This window comes from Podarcis gaigeae, assembly GCF_964106915.1.
Source record: "Podarcis gaigeae genome assembly, chromosome: 10".
Classification (NCBI taxonomy): Eukaryota; Metazoa; Chordata; class Lepidosauria; order Squamata; family Lacertidae; genus Podarcis; species Podarcis gaigeae.
This window is the reverse complement of record NC_139686.1, coordinates 28,902,976-28,915,645: the sequence shown is the minus strand read 5'-3', so window position 1 is coordinate 28,915,645 and position 12,670 is coordinate 28,902,976. Positions and strand designations below refer to the sequence as shown.

At 49.4% G+C, this 12,670-nt stretch overlaps 1 protein-coding gene and 1 long non-coding RNA gene across 3 annotated transcripts in view; one reads left to right on the top strand and one right to left on the bottom strand.

Moving 5' to 3' along the window:
* LOC310826441 overlaps positions 1-12,670 on the top strand; it is a 209,165-nt gene that overhangs the window by 35,416 nt on the left and 161,079 nt on the right. The gene's annotated exons all lie outside the window — the stretch shown is intronic.
* TRIOBP (TRIO and F-actin binding protein) overlaps positions 1-12,670 on the bottom strand; it is a 60,985-nt gene that overhangs the window by 43,626 nt on the left and 4,689 nt on the right. For both annotated transcript variants that reach the window (XM_083701107.1, XM_083701108.1), the window contains exons 3-7: positions 7,389-7,525; positions 6,753-6,894; positions 5,372-5,546; positions 3,212-3,602; positions 2,412-2,544 (exon numbers count right to left, since the gene is read on the bottom strand). In XM_083701107.1, coding sequence (XP_083557233.1) covers positions 2,412-2,544; positions 3,212-3,602; positions 5,372-5,546; positions 6,753-6,894; positions 7,389-7,525 — 978 coding nt within the window. The remainder of the gene's footprint in view (positions 1-2,411; positions 2,545-3,211; positions 3,603-5,371; positions 5,547-6,752; positions 6,895-7,388; positions 7,526-12,670) is intronic.

Sequence of the window (12,670 nt, the reverse complement as noted above, 5' to 3'; positions counted from 1 at the left end):
GGCTAGGAAGGCATCAAAGTTGGGAGCTGCCATTTCAAGGTGTGCATGCATGTGTGCAACCTGGGTATGTGAAAAAGGAAAAGCAGCCCTTGGGCTGGGAAAGGTTTTCTACCCCTGCTGTATATGTTAGGGAAATTAAGCAAGATTGGTCATTCATTTTCCATTTTTTGGCATTAATTTGTTGTGTAAGCAGCCATGCAAGCCACTTTAAGACCAGCTTCCTAGAGATGCCCTCAAAGTTCAGGATGCTTGGCCTTCTTTGGATCCAAACAGCTGCCAGAGGTTAACGCTACATAGCTATGCTGCCACCTCTATGATTACTGACCACAAGTTGCTTTAGGCATCCTCTGAAGACCTGCCTTCTTACCCATAATCTTTCCCCAGTTGTTAAAACTGTCTTCTGGATGTTACAAGGCTTGACTGCATTTCTGTACTTTTTAAATTGCTTCCCTTAGTAGTTTGTACCAATGCTTTTATTGCATTTTTGTGTAATATTTGTGGTCTTTTAGTTTGCTCTAAACCACTTGAGGTATTTTATACAATAAGCCACATAGAAATGATCTTAAATAAACACCACTCAGCCCCTTCTTTACAGCCTCAGAAATTTCACTAGCCATTGGCAACACAAGTTTTCTTTGTAATAGCAGAGGCTGGGAATTAGGGTGTGTGTTTACTTGCCATAAAGAAAGCCAAGTCAGTGAGGATGCTGGACTTGACACTCGTAAAGAATTGCAAAACATGCAGAATGTGTTGATAATCCACAATAAGCAAACATGGCACAGGCCAAACTGGTCAGCATTGGACTAACTTGTCCAACAGGCTGTCCCCAACTGATGACTTCTGATTCCAGGCATATCACCTGTGCTCTGTACCCCTTCGTCATCTGCTTTCCCATTTTTAAAGGATCACTAGGTGGAAATACGGCCGTACCTTGGAAGTCAAACGGAATCCATTCCAAAAGTGTGTTTGACTTCCAAAACATTCGGAAACAAAAGCGTGGCTTCTGATTGGCTGCAGGAAGCTCCTGCAGCCAATTGGAAGCCGCAGAAGCCGCGCCGGATGTTCGGCTTCCAAAAATCATTCAAAAACCGAAAAACTCACTTCCGGGTTTCGATCGTTCAGGAGCCAATTTGTTCGGGAGCCAAGGTGTTTGAGATCCAAGGTATGGCTGTGCAAACTGAACAAGTGTGCTACCTCCCATTTATGTATAGTGCTAGTATTTTAAAAGACTATGCGTGCATGTGCATGTCTAGCACCACAAAGGGGGAGGGGAACCCCACAGAAACTGTGACTGTGGCACTGGCAGTCACAAATAGCAAAAAGTGGCAGGGAAGTACAAGCAGCCTGCAGCAATTTTGGTCACCCAGCTGTACCGCTGCCACCCTTTGGCAAACGCAAGGAGTGACCAGACTTCCTTCCAATGCAGATATGGCAGAGGTGGATCGGGAGCATCTGAACAGCGGCGTGGTGATCCCTTCCCAATTTTAAGGATGCAAGAAAGGCTCAAGGCAGAAGCTTCAAAGCTCGGCCATCCTGATTTTCGGCTTGGCTGGCAATGCATATAAAAAATGGTCCACAAACACACAGAGACACATACTAGTGGTGCTAGGAGGAAGCAGAACCAGTTCAAGCGGCTTTGAGTAGAGATGGAGAACCGGCATCCTTCCAGAACTGGCTGGACCTCAGCTTCCCATCAGCTCTGGCCAACATGAGCCCATAGTCAGTGATGATGTCTCCTAGTGGTGCAATGGGCCAGTGAATCTGGCTGTTAGCTAGAAGGTGGTTTGAGCCCACCCAGGGACGGCTGTGGGTAGGATTCCTGCATTAGATGACCCTTGAGGTCCCTTCCAACTCTATAATTCTATGAGCTCTGATGCGGGAGGGTGGAGCCCCAAAACATCTGGCTGACCCCCAATACTGGCTTTGAGGATCTGGTGTGGCCAGAGGCTGCCAGTTGAGGCAAAGGGAAGCTGGTTAATTGTATGCCAGGAGGGGGCAGCAAAGGAGGCACAATGCAACAAGGCAGTCAAGTCTCAAACCAGTGCACCTTCTGAGGTGGTGCAGTCTTCTGTTAAGACGGTACCCTGGGCAGACCTGAACAGCCTCATTCTCTTGAGCAGGCATCCCCAACCTCCAGATGTTTTGGCCTACAACTCCCACGATCCCTAGCTAACAGGACCAGTGGTCAGGGATGATGGGAATTGTAGTCCAAAACATCTGGAGGGCCGAAGGTTGGGGGTGCCTGCTCTTGAGTAAAGATCGGAAAGCAAGAGCTTTGAGGAGGACTGTTGTAAATACATGGAGACAAAATGAGGAAAATAAAGGCCAAGAGAGAATACAGTTTAAGCAGGCCCCATTCTACTCCCCCTCAGCACCCCACTGCCATTCCTCACTATGGATTAGCCACTCACATCTCTGCGCAGACTGGGGCTTGATTGCCTCCTGACTAATCGCCCTTCCTTTGCCAGCTTCAGGGTCTTACTATCCAGTCGCTCCAAGAGTCCCTCTTCCAGGGCTTGAAATGCCCCCAGCGTTTCCGACTTCCTAAACATCAGAAAAGGGGGAAAGTGGGGGTGGGGGAGAACAGATAGTTATGAGGTGCTGAATTAACAGCTAGCCTTCAAAAAAGCACCTCCAAACACATGACAAGGGACTTTGGGCCCCAGTTATCGGATCTTGGAGGGCTGGCATTGTTGAGGCTTAGCTGGGTAAAAAAAAAAAAAAGTAAAGGTAAAGGACCCCTGGATGGTTAAGTCCAATCAAAGGCAGCTATGGGGTGCGGCGCTCATCTCACTTTCAGGCCGAGGGAGCCGGCATTTGTCCACAGACAGCTTTCCGGGTCATATGGCCAGCATGACTAAACCGCTTTTGGTGCAACGGAACACTGTGATGGAAACCAGAGTGCATGGAAATGCCGTTTACCTTCCTGACACAGTGGTATCTATTTATCTACTTGCACTGGCATGCTTTCGAATTGCTAGGCTGGCAGGAGCTGGGACAGAGGAACAGGAACTCACCCCGTTGCTGGCCTACGTCAGGGTGGTAGCCAGCTCAGAGATGTGCAGGTGCCCTTCTGAAAAAACTGGATTGGTTCTGCTGGCGCACTGACTCTGCCTTACCCCTACTGCCAGGGCAGTGGTGCTTGTTTCAGGAGACCAGCTCACACAAAAAGACTAGGCACGAATCTCCCAGGGCTGCCCCATTTCCTCACCTGCGCTCTTGGCCAAAGATCCGTTCCACCTCCGCCCGGCCAGGACTTCTGGTGCGGCTGCGCTCTTTTTCGAAAGCTTGCCGGTGGTCCAGCCGCTTCACTTTGGGCAGGTCGGCCAGCATGCTGTACTCCTGCTTCATCAGGCCGTGGCGACCCTCGCTGCTGCCGCTCGTGCGCCAGCTCTGGTCCGAGTCAGCGGAGCTGACGGAGGAAGCAGGCCACCTGCCGGGGCCAGAGGCATCGCCACGGGCAGGCAAAGCGCCACGGCCCGCACGGGGAGGGGAAGGGGCCCGGCTAGGCTCGGACTTGCGTCGCTCCAGAGAGAAATAGCCGCTCTCGGCTTGATGCTTCCTCCTGCCGTCCCCTTGGTCCTGGCTCACGGCCCTGGAAACTGGGAGGGGGAAGAAAGACCTTGCAGCAATTCCTCCCATGCTCAAAGTGTGTGCACAGGCAGGAAAATAGCACAAACCAGCAGTGAACTTGATGTGCCAAATGGAAATGGGTATTAGCTCAGGACACCCAGTTGCCTCTCCAAGCAAAAGAGATTTATTTTTGGCCAGAAGTGGGCAGCACAGGAGCCATAGAAAGGGAAGCTGTGGGACTCCAGATGTTGTGGGACTCCAATAGTCATCAGCTCCAACCAGCATAGTTGATGGTAGCTGTTGTTGGCATCCGTCTGTCTCAAGAGACAATGGCGTGCGTCCCCGGGGGTGAAGTCAAACTACTGTCATAGCAGCATGGAAGTGACCTTTCTGGGGCACAAGCCTGGGCAGGGTGTATGGAGGTCCAGGACTGCCCAGATTACAAGACACCCCTCTCGACAACTTCACTGATGTGGTCCAAGGGAAAGCAGGGCAATACATTTGGCACCAGCCTGGCTGCAGAAGTTGACAGAAGGAGGCGTATCAGGCGCCATCCAACCGCCTTAGGGACTCCTAATTTGTGTAGGGTTTACTCTTTAGCCTTTTCTTCTCCCAAGATATCCTGCAAGGCAGTTTAGGTGTAGGATCAGAGTTTTCTCTCTCCTACATGGGCTCTCTTCCCAGGTAATTCCTTCTACAGCATGTGCAGAAACCACCTTCTTGACTGTTGAACCCACTATTGGTCTCGTCCACACAATCCGCCAGAACCTATCCTTACATGCAGGGGAAGCCCCTAATTCACCGAGGCTTTGAAACCCATCGGCTACTCTCACCTGTTTTAGCCGGCCAGTCAAAGCCGTTTCCTGGGGCATGGTCACTGTCGTATGCTGACAGCATCTAGGAGCCACAGATGAGAGCTGAGTGCAGGGGTGGACAAACTGCCCCAGGAAGAGCATGACATGTCCCCCATCAGAGCTAATATCCATCCCCTAACTGAGAGGACTGCAGGTTCTCTGTCCCTGCCCTGCTGCATAATGAAATGGCTGGTCCCCTAAGCTCACCCCTTTTGGAATATCCAGAGGGCTACTTCCTCAACCACACTAAGGGTACGTGTGCATTATAAAGATGATGACATCTACATTTATTATAAGCACTTCAGCAGGTCCCAGGTCAGGTGATAACAATTATAAACTACATCCTTCCATTATGTTATTGTACTGTGGGCAGATAGGTTATTGTACTGTGAGCAGAATCCAGTTTCTGGCATTTCCAGATTGACTTTTCAATGTAAAAGCTCCCCACGGTTAATAGCCCTTCTGGTACCAAGGAACAAAGGGAGGGGTCCGAGTAGCACGTCTCATCAGACAAGGATTTCTGATTGTGCAATGGGACTTTTGCTCTTCTCCCCACTGCATGCCAAATCTGCTCCGAAAGGCTGGGGGAACCCCATAACAGATTTAGGGGGTATGGGGGTGGGTGGGGCGGGAAATCCCATCAAACAAGTGGAAATCCTTGCAGTGACAAGACGCATGACTCAGCACATTTTGCCCTTTGCCATCTCAGAACCCCGCTAAAGGTTGCTTGAGATCCTAATCAGTGGGAGAACTGATTATGCAAATGTATTCCTGTTTATTAAATCCAGGCACAGGATTTGAGTTCCTAGAGCAACACTGCAGTTACAGTTCTTTCCTTTGGGATGGTGTGTTCCCACCCCTGGAAGAAACAAGATCTACGGAAAGATCTGTGCTGGCAGGAGGTGGGGAGAGGTCAGGAGACCGAGGAGGGGGACGACACATACCTGCTTTGGGGCAATTCCAGGAGTCTGTTCTCCCAGAGGATGCTGGGTCCGCCCATCTGGTTCTATCACCATGCAGTTTTTCGGGTCGTGCCTCTTGCTTCTGGCCTGCATAGTACATTGTGCTGTCTTTGTCAGGCTCCAAAATGCTCTCAAGCAGCCTGGTCATTTCCCAGTCCTATGTAAAGGGGAGGCAGGGAACACACAGAGAAAGAGAGGCTGTTTCCTACACTGCCCTGCTGCCTCTGTCCGTCAGCAGGAAAGCCTTGTGTGTCAGAGATACCAAACATCAGATCCCCAGTAGAAGGGCCCCAGGTACTTTAAGTCAGGAACAGGGGATCATTTTTCAAACTGAGGGCCACATTCCCACCTAGGCAAACATCTGGAGGCCACATGCCACTGCTAGGCAGGCCATGAGGCAAGAAGTAGGCAAAGCAACCCATGCAAATTTCACCTTTGTACAGTAGGCTAGTTTTGACCCTCCATTCAGGCATGCAGGATGCCATATCAGAGCCCAGCTGAGCCAAAACACTCAAGGAAGGTGTGAAGTGGGGCCAGTGAGGGGGGTAGCCTGCAGAAAGCTCTGAGGGCCAGATTTGGGGCCAAGAGGGCCACATTTGGCATACAGTCTGAGCACTGGTGCCAACTCCATAGGGCTGAGGTGTTTTTGCCGCCCCTTCCCACCGTATCTGTGGGGTGTGGGCCAGGCCCTCTCCGTGTTGAGGGGGCAAAGGAGGCCAAGTGTGCTGTGGCTTCAGTGGCTGGCTCCTCCTGAGAGCGAAAGAGAAGGAGCTGTTGGCCACTGAAGCAGCGGCACACTGGGCTCCGCACTTGACCTTCTCCTGATGATGTGACATTGCATGTGCAATATGCACCAGCTCTCTTGATCTCAGGCGCAAGTCTGAACCTGAGGTTCCCCAAGTTACTGTACAAATAGAGCAAGTGGCTTCCCCCAAAGTGTCTCGGAAACTGCAGTTTACCCCTCACAAAGCTACAGTTCCCTTAAACTACAGTTCCCAAGACTTTTATTTTAGGGAATCGGAGAACTGCAGAGTTGGAAAGGACCACAACGGCCACCTAGTTCAACCCCCTGCAATGCAGAAATGGTTTGCCCCAAGTGGGGCTCGAACCCATGGCCCTGAGGTTAAGAGTCTCGTGCTCTACCAACTGAGCTATCCGGGAGGCAGCCCTGTGCTTGAAATGCATGGTGTGAAGGTGACCTTTAAGGCAATGTATAAGGATCTGCTCTGCCTCCCTTTGCTTGGTGAGCAGGCATGCAGTGGTGCCTCAGCAGGGATCTAAAGAGGCTCGAAAATAAGGAATATTTCAAAGGGAACATTAGGCTGCCAAGAGACGTGTACACATACACACGCTTCCATCTCACCTCGAGCGTGGCACGGGCATCTGTGTCAACAACATCCGCTTCTGTATCAAGGACGGTGCTGGTGCTGGGACAGGTACTAACTTCTGTGAATTCTTCCTCAGCTCTGCAGCTCAGCTGGGTGTACTCCAAGCTTTCCTGCAAGCTGTAGGGGGGCAAAAACACACACAAATGGTCAACAACCTCCCAGCAGGTGAGGGCTAAAGCCAAGCGCTGGGCCCATGGCAGAAAATTGCTCAAGATGGCCGAGCATTGCCAGTGTAAAGGCAGCCAACGCTTACAGCCAAGGAGGGCCTCAGCGGCGGCCTTATTGTTGCACCAGCAGACAATCTGAACTTGGGACTTCCTCAGAAATTGCTGGACTACCTTTCCCCACGTTCCTTACCACCTGCCAACGCTGGTTGGGGCTGATGGGAGTTGGAGTCTGACAACACAGCTCCCATGCTCTAAAAAGTTTGTGCTAGCTGCGCATGCACTACCAAGCCAGGTTCAAGGTTCCTCTATTAATCTACAAGGCCCTTAATCATTTGGGCCTAGGATACCTCCCTAATCACTCATATTCCTGCCCAGTCACCAACAGGAATCACCGTGGGGGGGGGGGGTGTCTCCCACACACCCCGACACAATCAGAAAACTTACGTCTCATCTTTGTCCTCAGAGCCCACACAGACATAGAGTTCACACTGGGGCACTAAAATGCACAAGGGGTCGCAGGGACTGGTCCCGTTGTCACCATCAAGGCAACTGGGAGTTTTCGCCGTGTGTTCCTTCAATTCCTGTCAGAAAGAAATGGGAATTGGCGGGAGATATTTCAGGGGCACCACGGTGCTCCCTCTGCACTCTTCAGGGCACAGAAAATGTCTTCCTTGCACAGCAGAGAGCAATAAAGAACGTTGCCACATTCCACACCCACCCACCCCAGTTGCCTTCTCAGTCTGCTTGATGAAGAGTTCTGTGTAAGCTTTAAAGACTGCAGTGTCCTTTACATAAAAAAGCCCTTTGAGACACTGTGTACCGCTTGTATAGGAAAGTAATAGGTGGATCCTCTTTTTGTTTTTATCCTCCCCTTATTTAGGCAACAGAACTAACCCAAACCCATTGTGGAATTTCCCAAGATAAACAGAAAGATCAAATTCAAATACAGCATAGCCTTCTTGATGGTTGCTCCTCAACTGTGGCACTCCCTCCTAGCATATTTTGATGGGTTCATCTATCAGCCCTTTTAAAAGAGTGACCTGTGCCAGATTTTACGTATAAGCTAAAAAAAGCTATAGTTTAGGGCCCCACTCTCTTGGGGGCCCCCAAAAAAATTAAAGGAAAAAAACAACTGGATGTACATTTCCAAAATGTAAGACTAAAAGCAAATAAAATAAAACCTACATACAGCAACAGTGTTTGGTGTTGTGTAGGCTCCTATGATGCTAGTAATGGGCCCCGCCTGCTAGCCTGCTCCCTAAAATTTCACTCGTTTGCTCTTTTCTATATATAGGGTGCCTACATTCTGACATATATTCTACACAAACAACAGTGACAATTCGTTGTTGACAAAGGACAGCTGGACATATAAAGGGCTCCATTACCTTCAGTAGCTTAGGGCCTCATACCAAACCTAAATCCAGCCCTGACAGCGACAATTTCTGTTTAATCTTTTGGACTATAGTTTCTGGGATCCAGAGTTTGAAAAGAGGGTTGAGGAACCACATGACCAAGAGCCAAATATTTCCCTCTGCCTTTTGTACATCCCAGACACACAAAGGTACAAGTCGCATTCAACATTCATTGCTACGCCCACTTTTGTCTCTGCCCCCCCCCTCACACACAGCCCCCAGACATTTGTCCACAAACTTTGGACTAAAAAACAAAAGGCACCCCCCCAAAAAAAAAACCATCCCTGGCTGAAAAGGCTATTTTGCTTCACATTGTTGCAAAAATTTATTATTGTATTTTGTAATCATTGGCTTGGGTCCTAAGTGAGCACAAGGGAGTTCGCAGAAGGAAGGGTCTGTCTCCTCCAAACTACCGGAAGACTCCTGTACCCGGCACCACAAGGCTTTCTTGAGAAAATCAGGAAGAACTTCCTGACCAATGATATATGGGGTGCAGGGAGCAGCTGCAGAAAAGCACTGATGGGGCAGGGAAGCACATCCTGCCTCTTTCACAGCAGAACCTGGAACTCCTAACACTGAAAAGCTAACACACAAGTTACGACTGGCAAGAGGAATATAACTTTAGGGCCACTTTTGCCGGAGACTGCAGGAACTTTATTGTCTTTACAGGAACACCAGAAAGTGGAAGACCAGTCCCTAGGGTTTAAACCAACATATGGATTTTATGACAACCAAATTTCACATAGATATACAGATACACGCAAACATATCTATTCCTATTTATAGAAATGTCTGCTATTATTGTGTGGGAATTGTTTTTTATCACAACAGCGACGGTTTCTCCAGAGCGAATAGTTGCAGCTTTTTGGTTTTGCTGATTGTGGTTATGTAAGACAACTATAAAATGACAATAAAAAGTTAATTCCCCCCTCTTTTAAAACTTTTAACAGCATCTGGCTTCTCTGCAAAGCACAGCTGGTGAGAACCCAGCCCAGCCACCCAAATTTTCCACAGCAATCTATACTTCTAAATTAGCACTGGCAATTATTATTTTTTTGTAAATTTGGACCACAGGCCTTTGCTCTGAGTCCTTCAAGTGCCTAGCAACACCTTGCGGGTGGGGGGTGGGGTGGGAGAGAGAGAGAATAAACCCAGATTAGTCTTGGATCTTAAATTAACTTTAATTTAAGGAAGGAAAACTCCATCACTTCCTTCCAGTACAGCTCCCCATGCCTCATTGTTCTGGAGGGGGTCCTGATCCTCCAGAGAGCCTTTTTTGAGGGGGGTCACAGATGCTTTCAGGGAAGGGAGGGATGGGCAAACTTTGCTTTTGTGAACTTGCTTAAGGCAACTTATGAGATCCAGGCCTTTGGCTTGCAGCTAAAATTCGCTCTGAGCACAGTGGCTTAAAGAGCAAGTTATGGGTTCCTAAAGAAAGAGAAAACATTCTCAGACTCTAGCATGCTTAGCGACTGAAAGTCTGAAAGTCATTTGTTAAGATGAAGTATTCTTTGTGTTAAGGCTCAACCAGGGCCTGGACCAAAAAGCTTGCAAACCAAAAATATAAATAGCATACGCCAAACGCCGTTCTCCCAATTGATCAACCGTGGCAATCAATAGCCGGCAAAGGGCACACCGCCTCCTGCGCTACATTAACTGGAAGGTGTAGACTGGATGAGCAATGCTTGCCTTGCGCTGTCACAAACATAAACAGAGCACTCCTCTCTTGACAACCATCCTCTCATGGAGTCCTGCTCTAAAAAGGTGCCTGCAGCATCTCCAAAGCCAAGGAGCCTTCCTTGTTTCTTCAGGCATGGCACCGGGTCACCTAGATGTCACAAGCTAATCGGGCAGAGATATAGAAAATCTTCCTGCCCTGTGCAGAAGGTTGAGCTAGATCACCACCCAGTCCTATGGTTCAGGAAGTCTCCACTCCATCCCTCCTACTCAGCCCCACAAGCAAGGCAGGGAAGCACCCTGGAAGCACAGGAGGGCTCAACAACATAGGAAGCACTCCTTATTGCCTGACCTCCAGTGCTTGGGAGAGGGGATTTCACAAGGCTCCAGAAGCAAAGAGAAACAGCAGGTCCTTCCCTGCTCAGATCCAGAGTTCCATTTCAAGCGCGCCTGTCCCTTTAAGAGCTTCCTCGCTGCCCTAGCCAGCTGGAGAGTCATCCCACCCACCCCGCCTTCACCCCAGCCCAGTTACCTTCGCAGGTTATGATCTCCAAAAGGGAGGGTCCCTAGCAGGCTGGTTGTCAGCACCACTTCCCCTCCATTGTCCTGATCAAGTGGGGGGGGGAGGGTTGAGCAGGGATGGCTCTGAGCAGATCGCAGGCGAGCCAGGAGGAAATTCTAGAGGGCCAGGACTGGGGAGAGAGGGAACCTCATTACTATTTCATAATCCGAGGCTGACCCAGCGCAGCAAACAATGAACAACACGAAACCCTTTGCTAACAGGACACCAGCTGGCACCCCATAGGGAGGGATGGAGTTTACACCTGGCCAGCCAGCGAATGAGCCAGGAGCCGACAGGTGACTCAGGCTGCCTGGCCTTTTAATCCAGGGCCACAGTTAAAGACCAACACTTGCTAAACAGTCCCTTGTCAGGTTGACATCTCTGTCCCAGAGCAGGGACAGGGAAGGTGCAGAGCTCCACGTCCTGCTGGATGACCGCCCTGTCATTCCTAACCCCTGGCCATGCTGTCTAGGGCTGGTGGGAGCTGGAGTTCAGAAACATCTGCAGAACCACAGGCTCCCCACCCTAATCCTGGAAGGAACGTATAAACTCTGGGCAGCAGAAGCAAAAGCCTGACTTGCCAAAGTGAAGCAAGAGTCACAGGTTGCATCTATTTCTCAAGTGGAGTGGAGGAATTAAGGTGCCTCTCCCCATTATCCACACCTGTGAAATGTCATTCTGCGAGGAGATTCGGGAGCTTTTAGAATGGCCTCTATGAATTTCTTGCTGAAACCAAGACAGGAACGCAGTTTTCAAGCCAGATCAATGTTTATAGTGTAGAAGTCGCTTCGGTACTTTCCTGAGCGGAGGAGAGGGATGTAACTTTGACCACGACCAGTTCAGGCTTCCTCTTAAAACTGTAAGGAAGATTAAAAAGTGGGGGCTTGACACTCTACTGTTAGAAATATCACACCTGATCCACTTTTCCTAGGTGTGAACTCCTAGTGTAGCACAGAAGAGCCAGCATTAGTCCTGAGAAACTTAGGAAAGTCAATCATTTAAAGCACTGCAGGTGACCCCTAAATTTGTAGCAGCTTCTCCTCTGCTCGTTTTGAGCATAAACAATTGGTGAGTGTTAATGCTGTGGCATCCATACTCCTTTATTCATTGCAAAAGATCAGTGCCTGCATTTATTTGTTTTTAAATGCTGGAATGCCTATCTACTAGGCAAGGTCAAATGTAGACGGGAGGTGCATGATCTGTAGTTTCTTCAGCCAAAGAGCATTACATTTTTTGTGCCCGTGGGAAAACATGGCCAGATTCAACCCTTGGCATCTTCAGGTGCAGCTGGGAAAGGGCTCTGCCTGACTCCCTGGAGAATGCTGCCAGTCAGTAAATAGATAATACTGAGCTGAAAGGAACAATAGTAAAGGGACCCCTGACCATTAGTCCAGTCGTGGCCAACTCTGGGGTTGCGGTGCTCATCTCACTGGCATACAGCTTCCTGGTCATGTGGCCAGCATGACTAAGCCGCTTCTGGCAAACCAGAGCAGCGCACGGAAACGCTGTTTACCTTCCCACTGGAGTGGTACCTATTTATCTACTTGCACTTTGTGCTTTTGAACTGCTAGGTTGGCAGGAGCAGGGACTGAGTGACGGGAGCTCATTCCGCCGCGGGGATTCGAACCACTGACCTTCTGATCAGCAAGTCCTAGGCTCTGTGGTTTAACCCACAACGCCACAGTCTGACTCAAATTAAAGGTAAATCAGAGGAGCTATCCTGACTGCTGCATTTCAGGCTTGCAAGCTCCTTGAGGGACAGCCTCTTAAAGCACCAAGCCCATTGATAAGTGTGTTTATCAAATAATAATGGGGAAGTTTTTCCTGCTGAATTAGTCCCTGCCCCACAGTTGTTAAAAATACAGAGCCCATCTCCATTAAAGCAAGGAAACCACTAACTACACTGCCCAGCAGCCATTGAGACTTCATTTGCAGCCTTTTACACCTCTTGTCGGAACCCTTAGTATCTCATTAACACATAATCTAGCAGTCTCTGTGGTCTCATTCAAAGTTCACATTCACAAACAGCACTCAAATGCCTTTCCTTTCTTTTTGCTTGTCAGCAGGGGAAGCCC